At 43.6% G+C, this 13,554-nt stretch overlaps 1 protein-coding gene across 3 annotated transcripts in view; it reads right to left on the bottom strand.

The window, feature by feature from the left end:
• Positions 1 to 13,554, bottom strand: part of SPECC1L (sperm antigen with calponin homology and coiled-coil domains 1 like) — a 112,618-nt gene that overhangs the window by 78,506 nt on the left and 20,558 nt on the right. For all 3 annotated transcript variants that reach the window (XR_012503690.1, XM_074356451.1, XM_074356452.1), the window contains exon 2: positions 8,022 to 8,211. Coding sequence is in view for 2 of the 3 variants with exons in the window: in XM_074356451.1 (XP_074212552.1) it covers positions 8,022 to 8,174 (153 nt within the window). In the remaining variant the exon portion in view is untranslated. The remainder of the gene's footprint in view (positions 1 to 8,021; positions 8,212 to 13,554) is intronic.

Below are 13,554 nucleotides of genomic sequence, written 5' to 3'. Positions count from 1 at the left end.
AAGCAGAATAGCTCATAAATAACTCATCTCTAAAGCCTCTTCTAGTTCTGAATGTCAGGAACTCCGTATGGAGCAGTGCCATTAGGTACGTCAATCTGGCTTTCCAGAAAGATGCAGAACAAGGCTTAATGTTTTAAATGAACTGTCAGAATTAGGCTTTGGTAATTTAGGGCTGTCACATTACAAAAAATCTAGATCATGTAACAAGAAAGGGGGATACTATATTAATCATTAAGGATTGTTCATTTTCTTTAAGACTAGTTTCTCTTAATAAAATTGTTCATCAACTATGATGTAAAAAATCAAGTCACACCTCTTCCCGTCAATTTGCCCCTCCTCTATTAATCAGTAAATAAACTTAGCATACTCTTACGTTTTCATATCATCTTATTTATATTGGTAATTAAAGTTAAAATCATCTTTGAACTAATTTTCCTTCCTCCATGAGTTAAATATTCTTTTCTTTCATAATAATTACATCTAAAGACCACGTACATAGTCCTATAAAAAGTGGCTTAATTGTCACACTTCTGTTTACAATTTGTCTTCAAGTAATGGAAAAGTTAAACATACATCAGAGTACCAAATCAAAATCTATGCAATGATCACAGTAACTATAATAGCACAACACTGGCACACGAATTAACCAGTGGAACAGAACAGAATTCAGAAAAAAACTGTATTTATGACCAAAGAAGCAGTACAGGAAAAATGGATTTTCACTAAGTGGTGCTAGGTCAATTGTATATTCAGAAAGGAAAGAAGAAATAAATCAGCCCTATTTTACACGATATCAAAAACAAATTCTAAGTCTTTCTATTATTCAAAATCCTGAATGATTAAAACAAAAAACTGAAAAATTTGACTAAGTAAAAATTAAAATCTTTTAAAAAATTTAAACTGTATGGCTAAAAAATTATCATAAGCAAAGTTAAAAAAAAAAAAGGAAAAGAAAAGAAAAGAAACCACACATGAGCAACTAGGTAAGTGTATTTGAAATACCTCACCAGTAAAGGACTAATATCCCTAACACACAAAGAACTCTTAAAAATCATGGGGAAGAAGACCAAAAACCACAAAGAATAGTGAGTAAAGTGCACAATTGCATACAATCAATTCACACAAATGTACAAAACAAGATGGTCAGTCTAACTCACACTAGGAAAAATGCAAACAGACAGCACTGAGCCGCCACGTCCATCAGACCGGCAAGAGGGAGAAAAGCACGACACACCCCTCCGCGAAAGGTGTGGGGGCAGGCTCTCTCGTCAGTTCCTGGTGAGGACTCGACTGGACAGACAGAGCCTTACGGAAGGATATGGTGACGTCTAACAATGCTGCATATGCATTTACCTTTTGGCCAGCAATTCTACTTCTAGGAATTCAACTGAAGACACTCCTCCAATAACACAAAAATACATGTGCATAAAGTTATTCATTGCAGCATTGTTTCTAATTGCAAAATACTAGAAACACCTTAGGTCTATACGTGGGAAAGCAGTTGAATAAACTGTAGTACATCCATACAAGGAAATATAAACAGAATGAGAAAGACTGCTAAAAACTGGTATGGAGGTATCTCTAGACATATATTAAGTGAAAAAAAGCAAAGTGTAAAAGTATACCTAATTATGTCAATTTTAGTGTAAGAAAGGGGAAATAAAAAATACACATCTGTTCACTTATGCAAAAAGAAACACAGGAAGGTTAAAGAAAAACTAAATCAGACTGCTCACCTCCAACTGGCAGGCGGGGAGAGTGCGGAGGAGTGGGGGAGGGAGGGCCCCTCTCTGAGCGCATCTCCCAGAGTTGTGACTGAGTGTTTTACATGCTCACGGTAAAGGAGTAGATAAACAAGAGTGGGGGGAGCGCTAAAATGGAACACAATTGAAACAGATGGACCCAATTGCATTTCTAATGACTATTATAATTACATGGGGGAGGGCAGGGGGTAATCCATGTATCTTCTGAACACAGCATTTTGACCATAAATCCTCAAACTCTCAAGCTAAAAACGAAAAAGTATACATTTTGAATGCTAGCTGGCAGATCCGTTTTTTGCAGTGGTATCAGTGAGCAAATCTCTATTTTCTGTATATTCTAGGGTTGGTAAAATAAGTAAATCTATTTTGGATAATGAAAGCTACTGTCGGAGGAAGGGATTACAATTGTGGAAAGTGGAAAAGGCTACTATCAACCTTGTATATCAACTGGAATTGGAAGCATCAGTGTGAACTCTGAGGTTTTAATGCATATAAAGAGAAGCCGATACAGATATTGACACAGATCTGTATGATGCACACATGTGCATACACGTGTGCTTTCCAAAAACAACACTTTCAAAAGCCATGAGCACACTTAGCTTTCAGATGGTGTAAATTCTATCCTCTACTGAAAAGATTAAGGCCTCCTTAAAGACAAGGTTGATTCTAGGGCTGGGCTTGGAAAGTAGGCAATTTACCATGCCAGAGAGAAAGACATTGCTCAAAGAATAAGAGGAACATACCGAAAGGACCTAGGAGCCAGTTGAAGGGACCACCACTGGCCAAACAGGGGACAATCTAAGCATCAAAATAAATGATGCTACTAATTTATAGCTCATTGAATAAGAATCCATGAATCCTCACTAATATAAATGAAAATACAAAATGGGGGAACATAGAAAACTCTTCCTTACAGTAGCATGCCAACTAGTAAATGTAGCAGGAATGACAGAATTAGAAAATTACCATTTGACAAAAATAGTAATAATTCTGGAAAGAATTACCAAAAATTGCTAAAAACTAGGGTGAAAGTTTGATGAGGAAAAAGACATTTACAAAGTGTCCAAGTATTTTTAATAAGATACTTATTTTTACAAAAGGAAACATAGTAACCTGATAATGGAGGAACCTAGCAGACACCATCTTAACCAAATCAACATCACCAGGAATGAAAGACTGACACCCACGTGCCTCTGGAGACGCTGCGCCAACACACATGCCTTCTGTGGGACTACTGCCCAAACCGTGTCACCCCAATCTAATCACAGGGATACTAACAAACACAAACGTGGAGGACAGTCTTCCAAACCAACTGGCGGGGGGAGGGCAGAGCTCAGCGGCAGAGCACGCACTTGGCGTGTATGAGGTCCTGGGCTCCATCCCCAGTGCCTCCGCTGAAATAAATAAATAAATCAACCTAATTACCACCCCCCCACACACACACACACAAAGAAACATCTTTTAAAAAATCAATTCCAGATAGATTGAGGACCTAAATATACAACGTAAAATAATAAAGCTTCTAGAAAAAATGTATAAGAGACTATCTCCATGACCTCAGGACGGGAAAAGATTTTATAAACAAAACACTCAGACACACACACATAAAAAAAAACTGAGCGTAAAGAAAAGATTAACAAACTGGACTATATTAAAATTAGGAACTTCCAAAAGCAAACAAAAAACAAAAAAATAAGAACTTCCATTCATCAAAAGACACAATCAAAGAAGTAGAAAGAGAAAGCAGAGTGGGTGAAACGCGTGCAACACAGGTAAATGCCACAGGGCTGACATCTAGAACAGGTGAAGGCCTGGAAGTCAGCACAGAGACACTGCACCACCTCACAGCCATTAGGATGGCTGCTACCAAAAAGCCTGAAAAGGCAAGCGCCGGCAAGGATCAGAGAAATGGGAACCCTTGTGCACCGTTGGTGGGAATATGAAATAGTGCAGCTGCTATGGAAAATGGTATGGTCGTGCCTCAAAAAATTAAGAACAGAATTACCATATGACCCAGTAATTTCACTTCTGTGTATGTACCTAAAAGAACTGAAAGTAGGGTCACCAAAAGGTAGAAGCAACTCAGTATCCCTCAACGGAAAAATGGATACAGAAAATGTGATCTATACATAATGATATATTATTCAGCCTTAAAAGGGAAGGAAACTGGGCATATGCTACACTGTAGATGGACTCCGAGGACATTATGCTGAGGTAAATAGGCCAGCCACAAAAATACAAATGCTGTATAATTCTACTCATATGAAGTACTCAGACTCACACAGACAGAAAGCAGGACAGTGGTTGCCAGGGACTGGGGTAGCGGGGGTGAGTTGGTGTTTGATGGGGACAGAGTTTCAGTTTGGGAAGATGAGAAGGTTCTGAAGATGCATGGCAGTGAAGGTTACTCAGCAACGTGAATGTTCTTAAGGCCACTGAACTGCACATTTAACAATGGTTAAGATGGTAAATGTTATGCGCATTTTACTACCAAAAAATGGTTGAGAAAAAAGATACCACAGCAGAAAAATGGGCAAGTGATCTGAACAGGCCCTTCACATAAGAGGATATCTACTATACATTAAACACATTAAAAAAAAAAACAAAACATGAAAAAGTGCTTAATCTCATTGATAATATGCAAATGCAGATTAAAGCCACTTTGGAATCCCTTACACACACCTGAATGGATACAATGAAAAGACGGGTATAAGTGCAGCTGAGACTATTCAAACTGGTAACCACTTCGGAAGCTGATTCAGCCATCTATCTATTAAAGGTGGACACTGTGTACCCTACCAGCCAGTGATTTCACTCCTGGTTATGGAACCAACAGAAATGGGTGCACGTGTGTACAAGAGACATGTGTAAGGATGTTCACAATAGTACTGTTCTTAATGGCCCCAAAGGAAACTCCAGACAGATGTCCATCCACGGCAGGTGAGGTGGATGACCTCGGGTTAGTAGTCAGCAAGGGAGGAGCTGTGCCGCAGGTGACAACAGGGTGATATCATGACCGACGCAGAACTAAAAGAACCTCACGTCCGAGTACATCTATACAGAGACCCAGAACTGGCAAAATGAACCTCTGGGGTAGAGTTAGGGTGACAGTTACCGCTGGAGAGAATGGGAAGGGACTTAATGAAGTAGGGGGGGAGTCGGGGGCGCTGAGGGGCAGGGAGGCTGTTTCCTGGCCTGGCTGGTGGCCGCAGGTGTGTTCACCCTGCGGAGACTCAGGAAGCCCAACACAGATGCTTTGCGAACCTCTCTGGATGTAGGTTCCACTTCATAAAAAAAGTAAAAACAAAACAAGAAACAACTCTGCACTTTCCAACTTGCCTTTTACACAAAGGTACTTGCAGGCTCTCTGATATTTTTCCCTATTTCTTTTACTTTTTGTTACACAATTTTATAAATATACATATATTCTCACACATACACATCGCCCATAAATAACAGTCCAAAAAATGAAACTGATGAAAGAATAGATTTTTAGCCAACTTTTTAATAACAGATGCAAAACACAAGTCATCTGGTAAAAACAGATAGATACAAATAATGAAATACCACAACCAAAGAGTATATGCTTCTCCGGGTAAAGTCCAAGCTTCAAAGCCTGCATCTTCACCTCAAAATTTAAGATCAGTTTAAAATTTTTACCCTTCAAGTTTCAGAGATGGATTGCTCACTCATACTGTTAATGAACGTTATACTGAAAAGGTATGATCACAAATCATCACTGAGAGTCATCAATCATTTAGATAAACTCTAATCGAAGTAACTGCAGCTTACTAATTCCCATCTATCGATTTTTAGAAAAAGTATCCTCAGGACAATGAAAGCGTATTGCTTCCCAAGGACTAGCTGTGAGCACCTGTGGAGTTCGGGCCTGGAGACTGCCTCGACCTGGAGGTTGTGGCAAAGGCCCCAGGTCAGACGTCAGCCAGCCACTCACAAGAGCAGGAACAATGTGAACAGCAGGAGTGCTTCTTTTCTTATTTACAAAAGCTCCATTCAGAAGTGAGGTGCTCAAATCACAAGGGTCCTTTCCACAACATCTCACTGGATCTACCCTCAAACGAGATTTGAAGCGAGAGAGCAGAGAAGGCGGCCCATGCCCGGCCCCATGAGAGCAGTGATGAGTGTCCTGCGCAGTGACAGAAGCGCGCAGGTCCACAGGGGCGCGTGAGTGTGGACACCACGACTGTACAACGAAACGTCAAAACCTGCACTTGCCTGGTTAGTCACTGACGCTCCACCACTCACAGGGATTTAAGCTGTGGGAGGTGATCACACACTCGAGAAGCACAGTGAACTATGAAAACTTAGAAAAATGAAACATTTAAGTTTGTGGGGTCTCCAAGCCCTTTTGATTTTTTCCAATTTTTCTATCATTTTTTACTATTTTCTTCTTTCCTTCTTACCGTCTTACTCCAATTTCTATTCAGTGATTTTTTTCCTTCTCATTCGTAAGTAAAAGCAATCGCTCCAGCCCAGGCAAAGTGTTCCCAAAGAGTTTCCCCTCTTCTATGACCCTCCCCACTCCACGCACACACACAGAGGGTTACTTAAACAAATCAGTCAACACAGCAGAGCCAAAGCCATGGACAGCTGGCACACACTGGCCACAGCAGGGACACAGTTCTGCCTGACAATGAAGTACTCACTGCTCAAGACCAAACTGCCATCAGCTCGGGATCCAGGCCCCAGAAGACCTGACACGCTGCTCAGCACATGCTTCACAGTGAACCTCTAAGACACCGCCTGCCAGCAAGGAGGAGGCAGCAAAAGGCAGGCGGCAGTGCACGTCCCAGGCCAGCACTCCGGCACGTTCCTCGTGCCCCGTAAGTCACAGGATGCCCCGGCACAGGGGCACTCCACTTGGGAGACAGCCCCAGCCACTGAGTCACCAGCGAGGGCAGAGAGAGAGGCAGCACTGCCACCAAGGAAACCGTCAGGCTGCTGACTGAGACTACGGGAAGCAGGCCAAGGTCCACTCCCGGCACCGTCCTCCAGGCCACAGGATGACACCCAGCAGCTCACCCTTGCTGGAGCAAGGAGAAACTCTGGTGGCATCCCCAAGCCCATGGAGCAAGTCTGGGTTCAGTTTCGACAACCCTGGAACAGAAAAACCAGCATTTCCTGCTAGATCTTTCCACACATACAAGGAAGTCCCTCATCAGCTGCTCCTGTGAGGTGCTTCTTAAATGATTAAGCCTCAATCTGTCAAAGCCCTTCCTGGACACGAGGCTTCTAAACAGATCACATTTCAGGGAGTGCTGGTTTCCCCCATCAGACTAGCAGAAACCCTCTCCAGGTTTTCTCCATAGAGTCAGAGTTTTGACTCAAGATACCAAACCCCAAAACAAACAAGCAAAGAACAAATAAATGAACTCTGGACTGAGAAAGATTGGAAGAAGATTGTGTGGATCTCTGTTCAGTGACTCTAAGACCTGACCAGCAGAAAAATGGCCCAGGACACCTCAACACAGACACTGAGAACACCGTTGAAAGAGTATTACTTTCAGGAGTCACCCTTGAGCTGGGAAGCTTCTAGAGCCAGCCCTAAAACTGCTACTATCTGCCACTTACAAAGCTCGTGCTGTGTGCCAGGCCACAGGCCATCCACTGTCACGTACCCTCATTTCATCCTGACCACAGCCCCAGAAGCCTGCACACACCGAGCCCAGGCCTGCCTGCTCCAGAAGCCCGTGATCTAACACATCACTACCCTCTACAAACTACTCAGCCAGCCTCCAAAGGAAAGAATGTAAAGAAAAGTAGTCATGCTCTAATTAAAGCAATACCACCCAATTTTAACTGGGATTAACACTGTGTCAGCTGTCAGAGAGTGCCAGTTTACAGTAACAGTGTAAGGGGCTGGGGTAGGAATAAAAACCCCTTTTGGGGGTCTCAGGGATGTCACAGCAGGCCATCCTTTAAGACCGAGTGCACACGCTCTGCTCACTAAGCCTTCCTGGGCCTGGAACAAGGTTCTCCCACTTGAAGTGGCTTGCGCGGCCCTCCTGCCCTCTCAGCGCCTGACTTTCCGCTTGTGTCTTAGTTGTTCGTCATGTGACCCGCCAGCTCCTTGAAGGCAGGAGCTGCCCCAACACACCGACTGAGAACAGCACACCGCGAGCTTTCTGCAAGGGCACCAGCAGAGGGTGATCCTAGACACGGTTTACTTAATGACTCAAACAGCCTCCTAAGACTCCGTCCTCAGACCCACCCCACGCTCAGTCAGCCCGTGAATACCTTTGACAGGGACGCTGCGGCGCCGGGCTTCCCGACCTTGCCTCCTGCAGGTGCTGGGCAGCTGTTCTCGGGTTTCGTTTTGTCCGCGGCTTGCGTTCTGCTTACCCCAGACACCTTAGGCGCTGAGCCGACACTCCTGCTTGTCTTCTTCATTCTGGGCTGCCTCTTCGTGATGCATTTACAAGCAAATCTGCGGAGAAAGATGGCGTTATACCGAGAACAACACTGTAAGAAAGCGCTTCAGAAGTTTGTTTCTGAAGGATTTTACCAAGTGATAAATAAAACTGAAAGCTAGATGTCGTGACAGAAAAGAAAGCCTGAAAAATCTGTAGGCTTGTTAATCAGAATGCACCCTGTTTTCAAGGCTTCCTTCTTGAATGTTACTAATTTGAAATTATTTTGTGCATTCCAGTCAGTAAAAAGAATATTCTAGATCTCTAGTGGAACTGGCTAACATACTGTACATTATCTGTGGCATTTAAGGAAGCAATCGTCATCCCGGCACTTGAGAATCAGCCATTTTGCAGGCCTTTTAGGGCGATCATATCTCCCAAATTATACGGCACAGTCTTAATTTCAAATATTTCTTGTGATATCCCCACAGAAGCCAGCAGAATATCCCAGAAACTCCAACATTCAGGGCCTAAATCTGTCTCCCAGTGTATCTCTTGTATCAAGAGGCAGCAGCAAAATTCCTTGTCAGAACATAAGCCTCAAGTCTGGGTTCAGAAAGTAAGGGCATCCTATATAGCTGTAAGGAGCAGACAGCAAACCTCCCGCCTGAGTGAGCAGGCTCAGTTTCACAGCTTAAAGGACTTGGAGTAACACAGGCAGCACACAAAGCTTCATCCAGGAAAACCCTTAAGCGGACCTTTATTGGCTGAGCTAGAAAAGCAGTCTCTGTAGTAGTATCATGTTTGGAAAGACACCCTGGCCCAGGTGTACAACTACCAAAACTCAAAGCCTATCGTGAATCTAAGGAAGTTTATGTACAAGGATGCTGAGAAACTACGTTGAGCACAAAACAGAGGCTGATCTACTTTATGAAGATTTCTACACACTGATAAAAATAAAGAGAAACGTCACAGAACAACCTTTCGGGAAAGAAAAGGCTCATTCCAATAGCCTCAGTGAACATTTTGCCTAGACTATGCTCGAACGCACCAGATTTATCTTGCCTGACGTAACACAAACTGTACCAACTGGTTTGGTGGCAGGAACAGTGAGACAGGGCCAAGGGGGCTCCGCTCCACCCTCACCGTGATAAGGCCTTGGAGCAAAAGGAACACTGTTATTATTAATACCAACCGAAACAGCGAAACCTCGGAGTCTGCCCTCCAGCCTTCCCCCTACTCCCGGGTCAGCCCCTACAAAGAGTGCTATATTCGGGAATGATCAAGTCGCCCATCCGCTCACTTGCTCGTAACCCCCTTGCCTTCTACTCTCCTGTCCCATTTGTGTGATCAGCCCTGAGCAAGTGCTCCTCTGGTTCAGCCCCGCCATCTGTTTCCTACAGTTTCCCAGAAGACACTGAAAAATGACCAGGAGACAGGCAAGCAGCATCCACAACATGCACAATACAGTTAAAAATAAAGATCCTAAGAAACTTCCCTTCAACGTCCCATTTTCTCTTTGTATCTACCCTCTATTTTCAACGTCTCCCATCTTGTAAATGGCTCCCCAAAGTTGCTTTCTTCTCCAAACTGCAGGTCTGCGCTCTTCTCCACACTCCTCAAACCCTTGACCATTCTCTGCCTACTCCTCCAGCTGCTGTCAAATTAACTTCTTCTCGGCTAGCACTATCCAACAGAAGTTACTGCAGTGATGCAAATGTATCCATCTGTGCTGTCCAAAATACAGTAACCACTAGCCATTACAGGCTAGTGAGCACTTGAAATGCAGCTAGTGTGACTGAGGAACTGAATTTTTAGTTTTATTTAATTTTAATCTATTTAAATTCAAAGGTACATGGTAGCTACCATACTGGACATCATAACAGACTGTCCCTTTCCTGCTGCTGTCTCTGTCCCAGAGTTAAAACCTAGTGAACTACCATGTCCCATCCACTAGGATGGCTATAATCAAAAAGACAGACGGTAACTAATTTTGGCGAGGATGAGCAGTAACTGGAGCCCCCGCATGCAGCTGGCAGGAATGCAGAATGCTGCAGTTACTTTGGAAAACAGTCAGGCAGTTCCTCAGATGGCTAAACACAGAGTCACCATACCACCCAGCAATCCCACTCCTGGATATTTGCCCAAGAGAAAGGAAAACACTGGCCACACAAAAACTTACGGAAAAATGTCCGTCCATAGGAGTATTACTCATAACAGCCAAAAAATGAAAACAACACAAACAACCTCAAAAAATTCTACCCATTAAACCAGGACAGAATTCTCTGTTAGCATTTAAATATATATTTTTCACTTATGAGCATGTATTTCTTATTGGATACACATTATCATATGTTTTCCACATATAAAATAACTTCTTGTTTCAATTCCAAATGTCCATCTATTGATGATGGATAAACAAAATGTGGTATATCCATCCAATGGACTTTTACTTGGGCACACCTGGTACAACACAAATGAACCTTGAAAACACTGTACCAGATAAAGGAAACCAGACCCAAATTGTCCAGAAAAGACAAATCCAGAGACAGTACATAAGAGGTTGCCAAGGGGTAGGAGACATGGATACAGGTTTCTCTTTGGGATGAAACACTGTAAAATTAGATTGTGATATACAATATTGATGTAACATAACCCTGTGAATATACCAAAAAAAAAAAAAACCACTGAATTACACATTTGAAATAGGTAAACTGTGTGGCATATGAATTATTTCTGAATAAAGCTGCTATTTAAAAAAACAACCTAATGACAACGTGAAACCAGAACTTCTGGAAGGTAGATCCCAACACTGTAAATTACCTGATAAGAAAAAGAGCAGAACTATGGTTGTGCAGATTTGGGAGCAGAGGAGAGGCAGAGAAGCTTTAAAGGTGCTGAGACGCATCTGGTCCAGGAGACCGGCAGCTCGCAATCTCGCGGGATCTCTTAGACCAATGGTTCTCACCACATTGGACCCAAACCTACTTTCTCTAACAAATATGTAAATATACCTTTACTACTGAAATGAAATCCAAAGATAACCTATTTATTATATACATTATTTCTAAAATTATCTACATAATTTGTCAACTATAATATAAAAAATAATTTAAAATAAATACGAATTTCAATACGTAAATGTTCGAGCAATACTACACTAGGAATAAAACAGTCAGAAAATCCACACCTCTAAGTTGAATTACTGTGAATTTGACAGTTACAAACAGTCTTGACTTGGGCACACAGGACTAGCAACTATAGACACCATGCTATATACCATGCACGCCCTCAGTAACGTGATTTTCTAAAAGGGTGAACCACGCTTGGTGTGACAGCTAATTTTGTATGTCAGCTTGACTGAGCCCAGGGTGTCCAGACACTTGATCAAACACTACTCTGGCTGTGAAGGTATTTCTGAATGAGACTAATACCTGAATTCTCAGGCTGAGTAGGCTGTTCTCCCTAATGTGGTTGGGCCTCATCCGATCAAATGAAGACCTGAGTAGAACAAGAAGGCTGCGTGCCTGGAACCCCTCCTGACTGACTTCTGGAGCTGGGGTGTTGGTCTTCTCCCGCCTTTGGACTCCCGCTGAAAAACTGGCTCTTCTCGGGTGTAGAGCCTGCCAACCTCGAGGCTGGAACTTATGTCACTCGCTCTCCGGGTTCTCCAGCTGGCCGACTGCAGGTCTTGGGACTCCTCAGCCTCTGTAATCATATGAGCCAACTCCATATAATAATAAATCTCTTTCTAGATGCGTGTGCATGTGTGTACACTCATGTGTGCATGCACGTGTGTGTGTGTGTAGGTGTAAATATATCCCACTGGTTCCGTCTCTCTGGAGACCCTAATATACTTCATAAAGCTGAGAACAAACAACTTCCCCTCAACACCTACAGTAACTGCACTCCTGAAAAATCCCATACATACAAAAAACACACTTAAAAACGCTTTCTTTGTGTAAAAAGAGTAAGAATCTAGGTTCAGTTATGAACAGGCTTTTTTTTTTTCTATCCACATAACTTACTCAGCAAGATGTTCCAAAGTTGTGCAGATCACAGGGTAAGTTTCCACTTTACAGAATGGTCACTTCATTGAGTCTAGAATTCCAGGGCCCCCACCTATTAAATGCCAAGAGCACTGAGACAAACAAAAAAAAGCTTGTATGATTTTCTAAAATGACCCCTTTTAAGGGCAAGGATCCTCAAAAACAGATTATAATTCACCAGTAGACCTTGGCCCCAGCCTGGGCCCAGGGAGACTGCAGAGTGGAGGGTGAGGAACGCACGGTTCACAGCAGCTCCAAGGTCTGAGAGCTGGAGAAAGGGGTGTGATGGGAGTCACCACCATGCCCTCCCCGACCTCACACGAGGGTGTCATGTCAGCACCCAACACCACCTCTAGTCCAGCAAAATCAAGGTGTGGAGGGAAATAAAAAGTAGCCCTCCTCACAAAAGCAGGATGGACACTTTCTGTCTATATTTGCTAAGAATGATCTCAGCTACAATAATCCATGAAGTGTGCCACATGTATTTCTTAAATAATATTTCTTAAAAACGTCAAAATATACGCGCTGCTCCCCCAACAGGGTAAGACCCTGAGAGCCCTGAGCCCCTCCCATAGGGCAGGCACCCTGGCCCAGCTGCACCGCCCCCAGCACAGCTCACTGTGTCCCCACACGTGGGCGCCTGGGATGCAAGCAACTCTCTTGTTAGGCAAGGGCAGAGACACAAGTGCTGTCATTTATAGACAAAAGCCTGCGTTCAGTGAGAAGGCTGCAGTCTGGGTGGCCAGACCTCTCACCAGGACGTCCCAGGGCAGGACTTACAGCTCCGGGAGCCCTGCCTAAAGCTAATTACACAGCCACAGCCACACAGGAAGCTTGAGTTCCCTTCACATCCATGAGGACATCACATAAGGAAGACAACCGAGGCCCATCTCTCACCTTCCACATATGGCAGATAAGACGCTATTTAAAAATCAAAACACAGACTCTTAAAAATGGAAAGTGTTTTGGAGGCCGTTTACAGGAAATTCCACATGCAGCATCACCGACAGAAAATGGAGGATACTAACCACTGAAAAGTTAGGAAGCAAGTCATTATTCACGCAACAGTCACTGAACACTTATTCTGTGCCACAGCAAGCCAAAGCCATTCTCTGGGAAGCTGGTCAGACGAGGCATCAACACACGGACGCACTGAGCTGATTAACGCAAAACCACCATCTTTCCAGGGGCTCAGAGCCTAGTGGAAGAGTGAGGTACATCAGGGAACAGGTCCCCGCCCTTTACAAATCCTACTGAGAACACAAGATAAGCACACACACAAGGTGCAGGGGGAGAGAAGGCCCCGTCCCTGGTTCTGCCTTAGGGGGTGGGGTGGGAGATACCCCTCAGAGGTGAGAGAAAGCACCGGCC

The sequence above is a fragment of the Camelus bactrianus genome, chromosome 32, assembly GCF_048773025.1.
Source record: "Camelus bactrianus isolate YW-2024 breed Bactrian camel chromosome 32, ASM4877302v1, whole genome shotgun sequence".
Classification (NCBI taxonomy): Eukaryota; Metazoa; Chordata; class Mammalia; order Artiodactyla; family Camelidae; genus Camelus; species Camelus bactrianus.
The sequence above is the reverse complement of the archived record's forward strand: the minus strand, read 5'-3'. Positions and strand labels throughout refer to the sequence as shown.